The sequence below is a fragment of the Microplitis mediator genome, chromosome 10 (genome assembly GCF_029852145.1).
Source record: "Microplitis mediator isolate UGA2020A chromosome 10, iyMicMedi2.1, whole genome shotgun sequence".
NCBI classification, from domain to species: Eukaryota; Metazoa; Arthropoda; class Insecta; order Hymenoptera; family Braconidae; genus Microplitis; species Microplitis mediator.
The window spans coordinates 15,714,196-15,728,213 of NC_079978.1; the positions used below are offsets into that span (position 1 = coordinate 15,714,196).

General features: G+C 30.2%; 2 protein-coding genes across 4 annotated transcripts in view; both read right to left on the reverse strand.

Annotated features, from left to right (window-relative positions):
- Positions 1-14,018, reverse strand: part of LOC130675847 (meiotic recombination protein SPO11) — a 37,153-nt gene that overhangs the window by 15,790 nt on the left and 7,345 nt on the right. The window lies entirely within an intron of this gene.
- On the reverse strand, positions 8,787-11,475 carry LOC130675846 (uncharacterized). 3 transcript variants are annotated; one of them, XR_008991343.1, is made up of 3 exons: positions 9,668-11,475; positions 9,375-9,567; positions 8,787-9,010 (listed from the first exon to the last, which is right to left on the reverse strand). XR_008991343.1 is itself a non-coding variant. In XM_057481731.1 (2 exons), the coding sequence occupies exons 1-2, from the start codon at positions 11,123-11,125 to the stop codon at positions 9,007-9,009; spliced, it is 1,755 nt and encodes a 584-aa protein (XP_057337714.1). In that variant the 5' UTR covers positions 11,126-11,475; the 3' UTR covers positions 8,787-9,006. The 3 variants fall into 3 exon arrangements, 1 of the variants encoding a protein (XP_057337714.1); XR_008991344.1 differs by having other exon boundaries at positions 9,375-9,585; XM_057481731.1 differs by having other exon boundaries at positions 9,375-11,475.

Sequence of the window (14,018 nt, forward strand, 5' to 3'; positions counted from 1 at the left end):
AATTTTTGAAAATTTTCAATTTTATTAGCGGGAAGTTAAAAATAATTCCAAGAACAAGTTAACACCTTTATGGCGCCTCAAATTTGGCTTCAATTTTAATGATTCAACAATGGAGAACGTTTCCCTGTGGAAAAGCTCTCATAAATTCTGATAAGATATTGAATATTTCTTTTGAGAATCTATGAGCTTCAAAAATATCTATGAGATTTAAAAAAATTCTCATATGAATTTTTATGAGAATCTATGAGTCAAAGCTTTTGATGTTTTCCTATCATGATTTCCGTACTAGATTTTTAAAAGAATGAGTAAGATTTTTTAATTTATAAGATTTTGTGACTCGAATTCCGCCAACGATTATGAGCTTGAATAAGTACTTTCACTTCTATAAGATTGTTACAGTTTATTCTAATGTATTTTCAATAAGAATTGATCAGGCGAATTCCGATGTTATAATACTTACAAAATCTCAATAAGATTATTTTTTTATACGAAATTTTCAGAACTTATAAGTTTTAGTAAGAGTTATCCTAGGAGATAATATCTTATTGAATATCATAAAATATTTGTCATATTTTATGAGAAAATATTTAACATGTATTTCTTCGAACTTTTATGAGACTGAATCAGGAATCACATGGACAAATGCAGACCTTTTTCTCATAAAAATTTTATGAGAATTAGTAAGAAAATCTATAATCGAATTAACTTGTAAAAACTCAAAAGATTTAATTTTAATTTAAAAGCTATGTGATTTATGAGTTTTTGTAAGTTTTAGTTAGAAGGCTATTACTTATAAAATATTATGGAGTACTTATGAGATTTTATAAATAATTTCCATTCACATAAAATATTAATTTTATCAGATTCATTCAAAAATAATTGCTTAACTTCATTTTTTTTTTTAAGAATTTACACCAAAAATACTAATATTATCACTTTTTCTTGTACTTTGAATATTTTAACTGTTCGGAGATGAGTGAAAATATAAGTTTTTATGTGATTTTTTACAAACCCAGTAATGTATCTTGCCCCATTTTTTTTGGTGCAAGATACATTATTTTTTTGTAGCAATATTGCATTTTTTTGGTTAAACAGAATAAAATTTCTCGGAACAAGTACTATTCTTTTCACGCAAGTATTTTTGTATTCTCCGACCAAAATAACAAATGTTGCTTAAGCCAAAAGAAAAAAATTTCTTGGGAGAAAAGATCGATATCGAGAAGGGGAAAGTCACCGGTGCTAGGCAGCAGTAGCAGGAGTAGTTCGGAGCTCGCCACGAGATCGCGCCTACGATTTGTAGTGTCCCTGGTAAGACATTTATTTCAGAAGTGTTAAATTCCAAATTTCAATACGATTTTATTCGAGCACTCCTTTGTCATTTGACAGACCAAAAAGTACCTGTGTGGGTTGTACTGTAGTATATCCCGTAATACATCATGACTTTAATATTTAATATTAATGTTTACTTGAGTAATTTTTGATGAATAAATAAACTGACTCAATTTCATAGATTTCTCGTGAATAGGTTGCTAAGGATTTTCCGCGTAAATACTTATACAAATATTCTTGAGTATACATAATAAAAACTGTTTGAATTCATGCTAAAAAATTCAATAATTAAGCATATAAACCTTAATCAATACTAAAGAAACTCTAACTTAATCAATCTCATAAATTTTTTCGTTACTATATGGAAAATTTAAAACAATTATTTTCACTGGGAGAAGTTAATTTTTTTTATAAATTTCATTTAAATGCAAAATTATAACATTGTCATCAATACTAATTCTAAAATACTTCAATTTTCGTATGAAAAAAAGACTTTGCAGTTTTAATAGCAGTAAAAATACTATGTTTTTACAATAAATATCAATGCTACAGTTAAATTTGCGAATTAGAGTTATTATCAGCAATAATTTTAAACTCAGAATTACGATTTTAATTATTCTTAGAGATAATATTTATTTAGACTTCGAATTTTAGTAATTTTTAGAGACAATATTAATTTAAATTATAAAATAAAATTATCACTAACGATAATTTGAATTCAAACTCTAAACTAAAATTATAACTTATAACAACTTTGGTGGAATGGAGATATAACTGTGAATCAAAATTGGAATTAAAATTGCCCTGTGGAAAAGGTCTTATAAAATCTCATAAAAAAAAATTGGCTATGAGAAAACGATCAGTATTTGTCCGCGAAAAATCTCAAAAATTCTGATACAATTATTTTCTTATAGATGGTGCATCAAAAAAAATTTTTTCTTAAAATTTTCATATAAATTATCAGAATCTATAAGAAACAGAAGCTGTAATATTGTAATTATAAATATTTATAAGTTTTCGAAAAATGTAAAGTTTACAATTGAGTAGATTTTGGAAATGAATAAGATTGTATGAGACGATTTCTGAAGTAATCATACAAGATTTGATACTGATTAATCAATGTGAGTACAGTTATTGCACGCCTCGGAAGCGAAGCGGAGAGGTTGTGCTTTATAACCAACCTGTCAAGGTCACACGATTTCCACTCATTAAAGTGCATATATTTTTTTTCTATTACTCTTACACATTATGAAAAACACATCAATATAAAGCTGAAACACTAATAAATAATCCTGATACTTTTTTTAATTTGTCTAATATGTATTAATATAAAAAAAAGTTCATTAAAAAAAATTTATCGTGGACGTCCATTAGTCTGTGGTTAAAAAAAACGGCGTGGTACGGATATCTCGAGAACGACTTGACGAAACTACTTAATTTTTTTTTCTAAATTTTCAGAAATAAGCAAAGAAGGTTCCTTTCGAAAATCACTACTGTAGGCCTTCTCGTTTTTTTAAAAATAAATCATTACGGTTAAAACCGGCAATCTTACATGTAAACAAACACACACTGCCGCCATTTTTCATTAGGAATGTTCTCCTTATTTATTTTTTTTTTTACTTTTATTACCGTATATTTACCATGGAAATTTCTATGGGAAAAGAGCGGGATATTCAATTTTATTCGAAATTTAACTTTTAAAAAAAAACATAACATGAGCGTTCGAGGCGTGCACTTTTGGATTTTCCAAATTTTTCCATATAGTAACGAAAAAATTTATGAGATTGATTAAGTTATAGTTTCTTTAGTATTGATTAAGGTTTATATGCTAAATTATTGAATTTTTTAGCATGAATTCAAAAAGTTTTTGTAATGTATACTCAAGAATATTTGTATGAGTAATTACGCGGGAAATCCTTAGCAATCTACTCACGAAAAATCTATGAAATTGAATCAGTTTATTTATTCATCAAAAATTACTCAAGTAAACATTAATATTAAATATTAAAGTCATGATGTATTATGGGATATACCATAGTACAACCCAAACAGGTACTTGTTGGTCTGTCAAATGACAGAGGAGTATTCGAATAAAATCGTATCCCTTGCGACATTAAAAACATTCTGGATACACTCTGGAAATATTCTGGTAACACGATGCAACCATACGGACTCCAGAGTATTTCCAGAATGGTTTTGTGCCCTTTTCTGAGAGTGAACCCAGAGTATTTCCAGAGCGGATATGGAGTAAATCCAAAGTGTTTCCAGAAAGTATCCAGAGTGGATACATACTGACACCGTTATGCATCCACATTGAACACAAACTGATACCAAAGTGTTTCCAGAATGTTTCCAGAGTGGGATCAGAGTGGGATCAGAGTGAATACATACTCAAACCAGAGGGTATTCAGAGTAAATGAATACTGAAAGAAAAAAAAAATTTACCGAAATATATTATTTTAAGAATATTCAAGAGCATTTATTGAATACAAAAATCAATTTTTTTTTGTCATTACCTGAAACGTATTTTATGTTTCTGGATTGTAAAAACAATTTTTTCAAGAAAACAAAAATATTTGACATTATTGTCACAATGTAATATAGCATCTACTATATGACCATCCAAACAGGCACTTGTCACTCTGTCAAATAACAGAGAAATAGCCGTGACAGAATTATTTTTAAATATAGAATATAAAAACTCTGAAACACCTATCTAACCAGGAACAGGACAATCATAAGTTGGGCGCGATCTAGCGGCGAACACTGAACTACTTCCACTGCTGCTTAGCACCAGTGACTTTCTCCTCCTTCACATATATCTTCTCCCAGCAAATTTTTCTCTCAAGTCTTTCACATTAAAACCCGGGTCAAAGCAAAAATTTTTTTTTGGGATAAAAATACTTAATGAAAATAACAATTTTTAAAAAAACAATTGTTTCTTAAAAAATATTTTTTATTGCTAAAAAGCGAATTTGCTAATTAATAATTTTTTTGTATTTATTACAAAGTATTCATAAAAATTACTGTTATTCATAATTCCTTAAGCAATTGAGTTAGAGCTTCGGTTACAAGCTCGATTTGTTTAATGATTAATGGATAATAAAAAAGACTTGAAGTGTTGTAGTTGTGCCTTCAATAAGTTATTTTAATAACAATAGAGAAGAACAGAAAGGTAGCGACAAGTCCAAGTGTACAATAATTTAAAAAATTATATAAAAGATTAAAAAAAAATTTTTTCTACAAAATAAAACGCATGGTTATTTTTAGTATTTGAAAAAAATATGGCGTGAAAATTTATTTGTTTACAACAAATTGTTTGTTTAATAAACAAATAATAAATGAATGAAAAAAATTTTTTTTCTAATATAACAGAACATGATAAATAATTATTTAAAAAAAATAATGGTTCCTTAATATCAATATTGAGTAAAAAAAAAAAATTGTTAATTAGCTAATGCGCTGTTTAGCAAAAAAAATTTTTTTAAGAAACGATTTTTTTCTTAAAATTCCTTATTTTTATTAAGCGTTTTTTTCCCAAAAAAAAATCTTATTAAATCTAATTAGCAATGTATTTGTTTATGACAATTATTTAAACAATGCAAGTAAAAATTTTTTTCAAATTATTGTTATGTAGCTTTCAGCAATAAAAAAACAAAATAATCAAAAAAATAAATTTTCTTGATTGCTTTATTTACGTTTTTTATTTTTCAATGGCTTAGATTGTTAATAAAATCGAAATTTTTTTATTTTTTCACCAGCTATCTTTTCTAAACCCTTTCAAGAATAGCTTTAAGAAGTAAAAAAAATTCGGGGTTTTTAGTTTGGAAATAATCAGAGTTTTTATGTAAACTTTCAACAAGTAAAAATTAACTAATTAACAAAAGCATAGTTAATTAAAAAATTGGGGTTAAAATTGTTTTTCTGTAGATTATTATTGATTTATGAGTTTAGAAAGTACCCAATTTTTTTTATTCCTTAGTATTTAAATTTTATCGACTCTGGGCCCATTTTGAAAACACTCTGATTTCATCCTGTACTCATTTTGAGCCCATTTTGAAAACACTTTGATTCCATTCTGGACTCACTGTGGGCCCATTCTGAAAACACTTTGATTTCATTCTGGATTCACTTTGAGTCCGTTCTGAAAACACTTTGATCTACTCTGGATCAATTCTGAAACCACTTTGGTTTCACTCTGGAAAAAGGGCACAAAACCACTCTGGAAACATACTGGATTTAGAATGTTTACATTCTGACTATGATTCCAGAGTGTTTCCAGAGTGGGTTGAAGGTCGCAAGGGATTGAAATTTGGAATATAACACTTCTGAAATAAATGTCTTACCAGGGACACTACAAATCGTAGGCGCGATCTCGTGGCGAGCTCCGAACTACTCCTGCTACTGCTGCCTAGCACCGGTGACTTTCCCCTTCTCCATATCGATCTTTTCTCCCGAGAAATTTTTTCTCTTGGCTTAAGCAACTTTTGTTATTTTGGTCGGAGAATACAAAAATACTTGCGTGAAAAGAATAGTACTTGTTCCGAGAAATTTTATTCTATTTAACCAAAAAATGCAATATTGCTACAAAAAAATAATGTATCTTGCACCAAAAAAAAAAAATGGGGCAAGATACATTACTGGGTTTGTAAAAAATCACATAAAAACTTATATTTTCACTCATCTCCGAACAGTTAAAATATTCAATGTACAAAAAAAAGTGATAATATTAGTATTTTAGGTGTAAATTCTTATAAAAAAAAAAATGAAGTCAAGCAATTATTTTTGAATGAATCTGATAAAATTAATATTTTATGTGAATGGAAATTATTTATAAAATCTCATAAGTACTCCATAATATTTTATAAGTAATAGCCTTCTAACTAAAACTTACAAAAACTCATAAATCACATAGCTTTTAAATTAAAATTAAATCTTTTGAGTTTTTACAAGTTAATTCGATTATAGATTTTCTTACTAATTCTCATAAAATTTTTATGAGAAAAAGGTCTGCATTTGTCCATGTGATTCCTGATTCAGTCTCATAAAATTTCGAAGAAATACATGTTAAATATTTTCTCATAAAATATGACAAATATTTTATGATATTCAATAAGATATTATCTCCTAGGATAACTCTTACTAAAACTTATAAATTCTGAAAATTTCGTTTAAAAAAATAATCCTATTGAGATTTTGTAAGTATTATAACATCGGAATTCGCCTGATCAATTCTTATTGAAAATATATTAGAATAAACTGTAACAATCTTATAGAAGTGAAAGTACTTATTAAATCTCATAATCGTTGGTGGAATTCGAGTCACAAAATATCATAAATTAAAAAATCTTACTCATTCATTTAAAAATCTAGTACGGAAATTATGATAGGGAAACATCAAAAGCTTTGACTCAAAGATTATCAAAAAAATTCATATGAGAATTTTTTTAAATCTCATAGATATTTTCGAAGCTCATAGATTCTCATAAGAAATATTCAATATCTTATCAGAATTTATGAGAGCTTTTCCACAGATATCTGTAACATTTGAACGGATGAACCGATTTTGATCTTCAAGGTGTCATTCGACGCGGCATATTAATTTCTACAAACTGTAAAAAATTGAACTTGATCGGTGGTGCTCGTTCGGAGATATTCCAAAAATAAAATTTTTTCAAAAATGTTTTCTTTGGTTAACTTGTAATGTGCTCAATGCATTAATACCGAAATCAACTGTGCTCTGAAGCTTTATAAGCCGCGTCGAATACCACCTCGACCATCAAAATCGGTTCATTTGTTCAAGAGAAACCGTTGTCGAAAGAATTAAAAAAAAAATTTTTTTTGGTTTTTTTGAAACTTCTCATAATTGACTCGATAAATTAATTTCAAAATTTGATCAGCTTTAGAACTTGATAAAACGCGTCGATTGCCACCTTAACCGTCTCAATCGGTCAATTCGTTTAAGAGATATCGTTGGACAAAAAATGGTAAAAAACGTTTTTTTTCGAAAACAACAGCATACAAAAGTATTTTCGAGCTCGAAGAGCAATTCAGAGCGTATTCACAACAACATTTTGGAGCTCAAGGAGTTTGAAAATAGTGGGAAGTTTTAGGGCTGGCCCGCAGGGTCAACCGATAGACCGATTTTTTTTTCTTTTTTTCTTTTTTTTTCTTTTTTCAATTTAAATTTAACCGACATTTATATTAATGAAGACAATAAATTCTATCCAAATTACTTAATTAAAAATTTACAGATAATTTCAATGAGATTTTAAAAATGACTATATTCATTCATGCATGATTATATCTAATCATATATGATTATATATGATCAGGTCTGGCCGATTTTCAGATCTGATTATATATGAAGTCATATATTATTATATATAATTTTACAAAAATTTTTTTCATCGGATCATTCTATGGATAATTACCCTATCTAAAAATTCCCATAGAATCCACTCAAATGCAACAAAAACCGCATAGAAACCAATAGTCTCTATCCCTATCCAAAACATCCCATAGAATCCATTAGAATGGGTCAAAAGCCGCATAGAATCCTATAGACTTGTATTGGTTTTTAAGCGGCTTTTGACCCATTCTAATGGATTCTATGGGATGTTTTGGATAGGGATAGGATTCTCTAAGGTTTTTGTCGCAATTGAGTAGATTCTATGTGAATTTTTGGATAGGGTAACTTGATCAAGTTCGAAGATGGGCTGAATCGTTCGATCAGTTTAAAAGTTATGTAGAAATTATCTTTTTTTTATATAATCCATTTTTCCCTCTTAAAGTTGACGTACCTTTTTAAAAATAAATTGATAGACAATTTTTGTAAAAAATATCTTTCAACTACTGATGAATTATATCCAATACATATTATAATCTCATTCCAATAGTTTTATCTTATGGCTAATAAAATAATTTTTTAATCTCACTGCTACTTTATTATTTGAAAGTATGAATTTTATTAATTATTAAGTTTTAAAAGTGCCTGGTTGACATATCATGAATATAATCATAAATATAACCATTACTCAACAGTTTTTATAACTGTATGTAATTTTATAACTCATTGATATTCGCCATGTTGTTTACACTTTACATCTGATTTCGATCTCAGTTTTAGTATCGATATCTCGAAACACATAAATGGAAATAAACGATTTTATTTTGGAATAACTATACATATTACAATAAAAAAAAATATTTTACATTGAAATAATTCAAGTAGAAAAAAAAAAGATAAAATGTTGTGAAATGACACAATAATTTAATAAAAATTATTTTTAAATTTCTTATTGGAACCTAATTTTAAAAATTATTTTTGTCAAATTAGTAAGATATTTACTTTCGAAAAATCCCTGATTAACCAAAACGATTCACTCAATGATGAATGTATATCGATATAGTCGTAAAATTGAATCGTTTCGAATTGTTTTAAGGGGTTAGGGGTACTCAGGGGTATGAAAAAATGATGATTTTCAATAATTTTTTTTTTGTAGTTAATTACTTTATTTGACAAAAATAAAAACATAGCTTTATTAGAACACGTTTCGATTTGACTTCACGAAAATTTCAAAAAAAAAAATTAATAATTCAAAAAGTTATCGCTGTTTTTGTAGAGCCCGTTCCTCCCGAAGTCCTTTGCGGTGATCATCATAAGTCCTTGGAGATTCATCTAAAATCAATCGGACAAGAAAAATTAGTTTTATTAATAGATAATCTTGTGCCTGATCGAAGCTTTTTTTTTTTTTTTCGAAATTAACAAAATGGCGGCCTCAGGAAATTTTTTTCAAATTTTCGAGAAAAAAACCGACAGTTTATTGTTAAAAAAAAATCGAAATTTTGAAAAAAAAAAAAAATCCTTCGATCAGGCACGAGTTTTTAATGTATTTCAAAAGTACAATAAATTTTATTGAAATCTACCGAGCAGTTTTTAAGTTACAGTGATCACCAGTTCAGAAAACATAGTTTTGAGAAAAACGCATTTAAAGTTTTGCTATGGATTTATGTCGAATTATAAGAATTATTTAATAACTTACACTGAGTCATCTATTCCTGGACCATATAATAGCTCTTCAGCCGACATAGCAGCTTCCAAAATATCGATTTGCTGGTGCCTACGTTGCAATCGACCTTCTCGGGTGTTATCATTAGCGCGCTTATCTGCTACTTTGATACGTGCAGCATCCATTCTTTCTGCATACCGATGAGAATTAGGCCCACAATTAAGTCCTAGTGTATTCATCAAGACTAATAATGAATTTATACCCTCATTAAATATACACATAGCAACGTATGCAGCTATTTGTACGATAGTAAAACTAGTATTTACCGTTTTTGGGCATATTTTCCATACTAGTTGGTTAAAGCTTTCATTATTATTCTGATTGAATCCACCTACACATCTTGAAAGTAAATTTTCATTACTAAGATCTTCGTATATAGGCTTGATAGCTTTTAAAACATCAGAAGGTAAAGGAGAATAATCGTGAGAAAAGGTATCAAGCTCTCCTCTTGCTTCAGCGCGCTGGTAAGAGCACCAAGATTCTTCGCCTTTTGGACACATATCATGATTCGGTTTTTCATCACTCGAGCCGTAGTGATAAAAGGTTGCCATTATAGCAGATTTCATATTTTCAATAGAATCACAATGCCGGCGTATTGCTAAACCATAGTACACAGTTAGTTTGTCTATTAATTTTCCTGTGAGCTTACCTCGACCACCAAGACCTTTTTGTTTACTCTTCAGCGTACGTAATCGACTCCCCATCCGCTTTTGGACATGCCCTATACATTCCTTTTTATTTACAGTTGTATTTTCGTAAGGATCTGATTTTATAATTCCTGAATAGGTCTTGGAGTCACCATCACCAATATAGTTGGCATACTTAACTCCATATTTAGTTTCAGAATACGAAAACATTTCGACCATCGCATCCACCTCCATTTTCCCAGAAGACCCTTGATGATTAGCAGAACACACATCTTCATGCGATTGATACCATTCCTCGAACTCAACAGTATTTGTTTTTTTTTTCCAATACTCACATAGCTTACAATATGCACTTTTAATGTTTATGTCAAGAATCTTTCCAGTAAAATAGCCAATTATAGAAGAAACTCCAAATGACGATGTATATCCCCGTTTTTGCCAGGTTCCATCTCCCGATACAGTTAGATGATTTATATCTTCATTTTCAGTTGTTGGCATTGCTTGCTTTTCTTCATTCACAGCTTTCGTCATGAAGGTTTCTGCGACGGCTTTACTACAATTCAAAATCTGTTTCAGTAAAATTGTATGCGTAGATTTATCTAAAAAAGACGGCATGTCCATCAGGCCGCAAAACTTGCACAATCCTTCGTATCCTATTCCTAGTATTCTCATTACAAAAATGAAACGTCTGTTTATTTCATAAGAATGCCCAACGAAAGAACAGGAAGGAATATATTCATTTCCACAGTTATTACATGCAACTACAATTTTGAATCCCAGCCCACGTGTACTTGCTGTTTGAAACACTACATTTCCATCACATTTTTTACATTTTATAAGAGCAGAAATTGCAGTGAATACCTGAATAAAATTTATTATTCGAAATTCAGTACTGCTGTCTTCAGGTACATCATCTTCAGTGTTTTGTTTTAATTTTTTAGAAGATGTACTCTGAATACTTTCATCACGTTCGGCTGTTTTCGGATTAAAAACATTCTTTCTTTTGACTGAACGCGACTTATTAATTTTTTCAGAACTCCGAAGTTCTCTTGAAACCTTTCTAGAATCACGTCCCATGGTTAATAATTTAATTCACTTGAGAAATAATTTATCACAAAACTATCGACTGATCAGTGCAACGACTACAGGTATACTGGCAACCAAAAATTATTTTTCAGTTCTTGTACTACCTACAAATTGTGAATATATGTAGAAGGATATATATATATATATATATATATATATATATATATATATATAATTATAAATACATTAAAATGGGGAGATATTCATGACAATGAAACCCGAAAAGTCGGTTGCTTGCAGCTGTTTCTAGCTACCTGCTCTCGAATGCCACGTAGCACCCGAGCGTCCTTTGGTCATTGTTAAATAACTCGAAAAGAATTTGTCGGATTCACTTCAAATTTTCACACAATATTTTTAAAATATTATACTTTAAGAAAATGCAAAAAAAAAAAAATCGATTTTTTGAAAATTCTGACTACCCCTAACCCCTTAAATTGTTTCTAATCGTTTTAAATCGTTTCTTTTGATCAGGGATCTACCTTCCATTCTGGCTGCCAGATATCAAATACCATATGGTATTTTTTTATTAGTATTCTTACTTAATTTTTTCTTAATAGTTGTATAAAACTATAAGTACAGCTTGGAGCATTAATGCTTGTTCATTAGAATATCTTTTAGATTAGATCCAAAGACCAAGCATTAATGCTCCAAGTTGTATGTTCACTTTAAGTATATTCCCTGATAGCCACTCAGTCTACAACTTGACGTCAAATGGAAATTTCAACTTGCCGTAAGACTACAGAACTGTACTTAGACATCAAAATGACTAAGAATTAAATAGCAAGTTTCGACCGTAACTTCCATGATAACCAAGTTGACAGCAGGCTGGCGACAACTTTCTGCAGCAGTTTGTCGCCAAGTTGACCGCAAAAATTAGCATTTCCAAAAGTCGATCGTAACCTGCCGTCAAGTTCTAAGAAAATTCGTGGCAAAAGTTGGCCATTACAAGGAAAGTGTTGGAGAGCAAGCAATTACCTTTAAGTTGACAGTAAATTGTCTGTAAACTTGAATTCAATTAGACTACAAGTGTTACTGTCTGACAATGACGTTAAGTTGATTGAAAGTTTTACTTCAAATTAACGGCAAGTTCTTCTGTCAAACTACATTCAGATGACGGCAGTAAATTTTCATCAACTTACACGCAAGTATTATCCAGCCAAGGCTTGCCAGAAACTTGTCGTTAAGTTAGCCGTAAGTATTTCACTGCAAAACTTGCTAAGCAATTGTATTAAGAGTGTGGTTATCAGGGTAGTTGACGGAAGGTCGCCTTCAATTTTCTCAGCAAGTTGTCGACAGGCTGCGGCAGTACCCTAATAGCCACTTTAGCTTGAAATTGACAGTAATTTGACATTGAAATTGTCTGAAATTTTCTGCCCGAATTCGCAGACAATTTAACAGCGAAAGTTGTACAGAAAAATTTGCAGCAAATTTTTGCTCAATTTAGAAGTAACTTTTTACTAGAAAAAAAGTCGATAATGTTCATTCTTACCATTTCAGAAGGTAAGCAAATTTATACATAAAAATGTCTACAATTTGACGGTAAAAAAATACATAACAATTTTTCAAGTCAAATTAACAATAAATTGATGTAAAAAACGGAAGTCCGAAGTTGAAGGAAATTTGACGGATAATTCAAGGAAACTTTTGTAGAGTAACCCCAATAGCACATTTTGCTTAAACAAAAGTTTACGTTACAAAAGTTTCCCTGAATTTTTCGTCAAATTTCCCTCAACTTTGGACTTTTGCGTTTTTTACGACAATTTTTATGCAACTTGCTATTCAATTTGACGTAGATTTACTACCCGAATTAGAATGCAAATTCACTTCAAAAGTTGACTAGAAAAAGGTTCTCGTCAATTTTCAGGCAAATTTTTACATCAATTTAATGTTAATTTGACTTGAAAAATTGTTAAGTATTTTTTTACCATCAAATTGTAGACATTTTTGTATATAAATTTGCTTACCTTCTGAAATGGTAAAAAAGAACATTACCGACTTTTTTTTATCGTAAAAAGTTACCTCTATAGAGGTAACTTCAATTTATAAATTGAAGAAAAATTAACCGCAAATTTTTTCTTTTCAACTTTTGCTTTGAAATTGTCGGCAAATTCGGACAGCAAATTTCAGGAAATTTCAACGTCAAATTACTTTCAATTTCAAGCTCAAGTCACTATTAGGGGAACTCCGTTTGACGTCAACTTGCTGCCAATTTGGCTATCAATCAGTTCTCCCTGATAGCCAGAGTTTCTGATCGAAGTTGGTGCACATGAGTTGCGATCAACTTGACGACAAGTTGTCAACAATTTTCAGCTCGAGTAACTGTTGACTACAAGGTGGCTACAAGTTGCTCAGAAACTGCCGCAACCTGTCGCCAAGTTTCTGAACAACTTGTAGGCAATAGTTACACGAGCTGAAAGTCGTCGACAAGTTTCTCGGAAAGTTGCCGTCAACTTATGGAAGTGCCAACTTTTGAGGCTAACTTGGCAACAGGTTGCGGCAGTAGATTGTCGCCAGGTTGCCGCCAACTTGGCTATCAGGGTTTGATTGCCACACTTTGTTTAGCAAGTTCTGCAGTGAAACATTTTCAGCTAGCTTAACGACAAGTTTCTGACAAGCCTTGGCTGGATAATGCTTGCGTGCAAATTGATGCAAATCAATTACCGTCATCTGAATGTAATTTGACAGATAAAACTTGCCGTCAATTTGAAGTGAAACTTTTAATCAACTTAACATCATTGTCTGACAGTAACACTTGTAGTCAAATTGAATTCAAGTTACAAACAATTTACTGTCAACTTAAAGGTAACTGTTTGCTCTCCAACACTTTCCATTAAGTTGGCTTCAGAATACGGCAACTTGAAGTTAATTTGCGGTTAAGGTGGCT